Source organism: Nematolebias whitei, chromosome 18 (assembly GCF_014905685.2).
Source record: "Nematolebias whitei isolate Nwh7 chromosome 18, NemWhi1, whole genome shotgun sequence".
NCBI lineage: Eukaryota > Metazoa > Chordata > Actinopteri > Cyprinodontiformes > Rivulidae > Nematolebias > Nematolebias whitei.
The window spans coordinates 17,549,519-17,554,458 of NC_056515.1; the positions used below are offsets into that span (position 1 = coordinate 17,549,519).

Here is a 4,940-nt window from a genome sequence, read left to right on the forward strand (position 1 = left end):
AACATCCGACATGTCCAACCTCATCGTCCAACTCATTGTACGGCATGGTCAACCTTAACATCCGACATGTCCAACCTCATCATCCAACCTCATTGTCCAACTCATTGTACGGCATGTCCAACTCATTGTTGATGTTCAACCTCAAAGTCATACTACCTGTGAAATACTTATCTGTACTACCAGTAATTCATACTACTTGCACAGTTATATTCTACCATGTTGTTGTTTACTACATTTCTTTTGGACCTTGTAAATATTATATTTCTTTTTCACCTTTTGGTACTTTATTTTGTACTTTTACTGCATGCTTTAGTATTTCTGGTTGTGTTTGTTTTCGTATCCTGATCATTTCATTGCATTGTTGACCTTGTGTTAACCTACATGTGACAAACAACATAATGTCCAGCCTAAACGACTGACATGTCAAACTTCAACAATCGAAATGTACAACCTCGTTGTCCAACATGTCGACTCTCATCATCCAACATGAAAGAGGAATGTCACTTTGGAACCATGACTAGAGTTGTAAAAATATGTGCCAATTTTTATTTGCAACAACCCAGTTTTAGAAAGCTGAGACACGGTAGTGTTTACAACTTGTTGCAACACCCTTTCCTTAAAGAAAATATTTTTTTCAATCCATAATGCACCAGTTGTTTCCAGTAGGCAACAGAGCAGGGCTGGCTGACCAGTTTAGTTTACAGGCTCGTACTATAGTTGCAACATGACCATTTGTGGTTTGGCACCGTCTTGCTAAGTGAAGTGACCACTTTGGCCCAGAACTCATGATTTCCACACAAACTTTCAAATTCCTAATAAAACAGAGAAGTTTTCCACTTTGCATTATTCCATGTTCGACGAGTGCCAGCACAGAGAAGGTAAACAAATTCCCAGCCTCTTTCTCCAGGCATGATTTCTAGCTGAAAGTTTCTCTCAGAAGAACTTTTAATAAAGATTACAGCCATTTAATGCAGATTTCAGAGACACTATGGATGCAAAAAAAAAAAATGGGTCTCTGATTATATAAATACTGCACTACAGTTGATGAATTATTTCAATTGATTAACAATGTTACACTGAACCTGCCTCCCCTTCCATCTTTACTTCTGCAAGACTCATAATTGCTAGTTGGCCCATTCAGTTGAGATGTTTCAGCTGTACCTCTTTGTTTTTAGATGTCCTGCTCATGTCACGTTCATATAAACTAAAAACATTTGTCTCCAATCTTCTGTCATTTTCAAATCAAACAAACAGAATCAATATTATTTAGAAAGTGTCGTGAAGCGACGGGTAACAAGAATGTTACTGAAACAATTCAAACTATAGAGACAAAGCTCAGGAAGCAGACCTGAAGGCAAACCAAGTTTATTCTCACTGAACATGTGCAGGGGGAAGCAGCGCTGACCAGCACACAACAAAATAACCTCTGGAAACAAAAACTGCTTGGAGGGACAGGGATTCATCATCAGCCTCGTTGCCGTTTGGGGTTCTTTAGTTTGTTACTCCGAGTGCTGACTCACCTGCAGCCATTGATTTTGTGATTATTATTTTTTTTTGTACCTGGCAAGGCCATCCCTCTTTTCTTTTTTTTTTTTGAATTTGGCTACTGTGTTAGAATATTGAGGTTGCAATGATCAGACAGTAAAAAAAAAAAAAGGACCCAGAAATTTGCCTCATCCACTCTAGTAGTTCACACACACACATAGGTACAAAACCCAACAGACTTTTAAAAGTTCAGGTTTTAATTTACCTACTGTATACCAATAATCCACAATCTCCTTCAATGCGTTTAAAACCTTTGGCTGGTTGATGGATGTGACAAAGCATCAAATTGAGATCACCTTCCTGACGATTTGCAGTGATTTAGATTTAAAAACCTTTGAACTCCTGGCCTTAGTTGCTGTTCTTATCTGTCTTTATCACCACACAAAGCTCCATGTGGTCCAGCAGGAACGAGGGGCAGCTGCAGCAGTTTGTTTGCACAGATGCAGCTCCTGCTCTGCATCTGAGCCTGGTGACGTCTGGAGGTCGTGATTGTAAACAAGACCACCTCCATCATATATATATATACACACACACCCCCTGACTGCTTCTCTCTGATCTCTCTGTGGGGGGGGGCTTACCTTGTCCAGCTCGTCGTGGAGCTCCGACAGGGTGGGTCTGATGAGTTTCTCCCCGAGCGGCGCAGCTGTCTGCCGGTAGAAATCAATCTTGGGCACGGCATCGATGGTGTTGTGTCCAAATGTCCTCAGGTAGTAGGTGTTGGTGTGCGTGTCGTAGTGATAGTGATGCTGGCCCCCCGTGGATGAATGCAAGCTGGTCTCGCTCATCACCGTGTCCCCGTTCTGCAGCCCCTCCGGGCCCGCCTCGGGGGAGGCCCCGCTCCCCGCGCCGCTTGGATCCGCGAAGTTCACAACTCGAAACCGGCCTTTGGCTTCCTCCCCGCCGGCCCCCGGTGGGTCACTGCCCGGGCCTTCCGGCGCGGCAGCGGAGCCGTCAGAGCTCGGGGACCTCTCCTCGGAGGCGCCCGCGGCTTCGGACACAAGGTCCACCTGGAAGCGGCTCTGACTGGGCGTCGGACCGGGCGGCCTCTGCCCGGCGTCCGGGGCGAGGAAATCGATCTCTGCCGGGGCAGAAGGCGCGGAGGATGGTTCCGACATGGTTGTGAATACAAATGTAGCAGCTGTGCTGGCCCTCTAAACTCTGTGAATAAAGTGTGAGGGCGCCCCGCTGCTAGTTAAAGAACACGCTGCTCTGCGCGAGAGGAGGCGAGGGTGGCCGCCCGGAGCGCGAGACACACGAGCGGAGCTGTTAGCCTCGTCCGGACAACAAGTAGGCAACTTTTACCGCCTCTTCTTCCGCGAGAGTACATCCAAATCTTCCCGGCAACCTTCGCCTGCTCGGAGTCAGGACTCTGCTTCGGAGTTTTCTGTAACCAGGATGCTGCTGGAGACCTTGCCGCGGCTCCTCCTTGACTCCAGCGCTGCTCGCGCCGCTATTATACACACTGCGGACCGCGAGCCAGGGAAGGTTGGGCTCCGCAGAGGGAGATCTCGCGAGACTTCGGTGATTTCCTTGTGTAGTTTAAGGAAGGGGGAGGAGATCTCGCGAGATGACATCACACTATAGGAGGAAAGATGACTACTAGGGGGAAGGGGTTACAGCGCCCGAACAGGCCGAGCAACAATGCGCGTTCACGTGCAGCTGCTGTGTGTGTGTGTGTGTGTGTGTGTTTTGTACTTTGTTGTCAGGACCAGAAGTCCTCATGGAGACGATTTTTATGTGGGTTCAGTTTAGGTTAGAGCATTGATTTTCACATAAAATAATCTACAAATTTTGACAGTGATTTTTTGGTATGGCAAAAAAGAACAAGCCTTTGTTGGCTATATTCTAACAGTGGACTATGCAAGCTCGTGCGTGTCTGTATATGTGTGGAAATAAACATTTTTCATTCAACCTTTATTTAGACAGGTAAATCCCATTGAGCCTCGAGGACTCATTTACAAGAGAGACCTGATTTCAACAAAGAATGATGACAACAATGGACAACAGCGACAACAATAGACAGTTATAAAAGAGACGTACAGATTTTTTTTTTACAAATTTAAATAAGATGGCAAACAAGTAGCAAAAACAGCTAGATTATAAGACGACTGTAGAAAACTAAAAACAGGAACATGTCTGCATTGGTTCCTGCCAGGAGTCCAACAGATTCTTAAAGCCACTCAGAGAGGTCAAGGTCAAGAGCTTCAGGTCTTTTAGATTATTATTATTATATTTTAGATAATTTTCCTTTCACTTTGAATATTAATGCAAATACTTTCATCCTTAAAAGTTATCAAAGACTGTTACCAAAAGTTACTAAACATTAGGCCAGTTTATCGGAAACTTCTTTGTTCCAATTTCCTAAATAAAGTCAGAGACTTTCATTTACTTCAAAGTTTTTAATTTCAAATGCAAGCTTGTACTTTATGGTTCTTGAAAGCAAAATGACCTATTTTTGTAGAACGCCCAATTTCAGTGACTTGTTATATAGAAATCTGCGATATGTGTGAAAACAAGCCCTATAAAATATCTGTGGTTCCCTGTGGCTAACATTAAAGGATTATTGTTGCTACTGTACTTATTATACGAACAGGTTCACACTACCTTGTAGGAATGTGGTGTTGCCCTCATCAGGGCCTCCTCAGATTTACCGCGCCCCCACCCTTCTACACACACACCTTTGCCTTGGGCCTGAGCATCGGAGCTCTTCATGATTCACAAACGTGTGTTCTGCACCGTGCAAACAATATTTTGCCATTTTACTGCAGAAAGAACGCTAGGTTTTATTTATTTATTTTACATATTAGGAGCTTCAGAATGTACCAAACCAAAGACAAGGCATTTTCTTTTTACAAATTCAGTTAAGTCCATATAAATTAAAAGATGACCCAATTACAAGGGAATCAAGGGAGCCATATAATACAGACTAAACAGAACACACAACATGTATTAAGTGAACTTAGAGGACTCTCTGAGTCCTTCAGAAATGAGAAACAACTTTGCAACTTTTAAAAGGCGCCATGAAGTGTAATAATTAGATTAGCGCTGGCTTTTCACAGTAAGATTGTTCTGGTCCAAATTTTGACCGTTTTTTTTTTCCAGCCAGGATTCTTGCATCTGACGGAAAGCAGGAAACCAGAAGGATCAGATGTAAGAAGTTGAAATCACTGACCCTTAATACAAGGTACAAGTACAAGGATGAGTCAGATCCTCCGGACAGATTCTTCTTTGTTGAAACGTTTCAGGAAGACTTCTTGAGTTTTCTTTGTCTTTCGGATAAAAGGTAAAACATTCCAAAAAACAAGAATCCATCCAGAGGACCTGATTCAGTCTAGTGGTTCTACACTTAATGCTCCTTAACCTTCCTGAGGAGAGTGAGGCAAAAAGTGTGTGTG

At 43.6% G+C, this 4,940-nt stretch overlaps 1 protein-coding gene across 1 annotated transcript in view; it reads right to left on the reverse strand.

Annotated features, from left to right (window-relative positions):
* Nucleotides 1–2,968, reverse strand: part of slc12a2 (solute carrier family 12 member 2) — a gene marked incomplete in the record, with an annotated part of 71,385 nt that extends 68,417 nt beyond the window's left edge. Inside the window, 1 exon segment of the mRNA XM_037692719.1 lies at nucleotides 2,124–2,968. Within this exon segment, the coding sequence (XP_037548647.1) occupies nucleotides 2,124–2,660 (537 nt within the window).
* Between the last annotated feature and the right edge of the window lie 1,972 nt (nucleotides 2,969–4,940).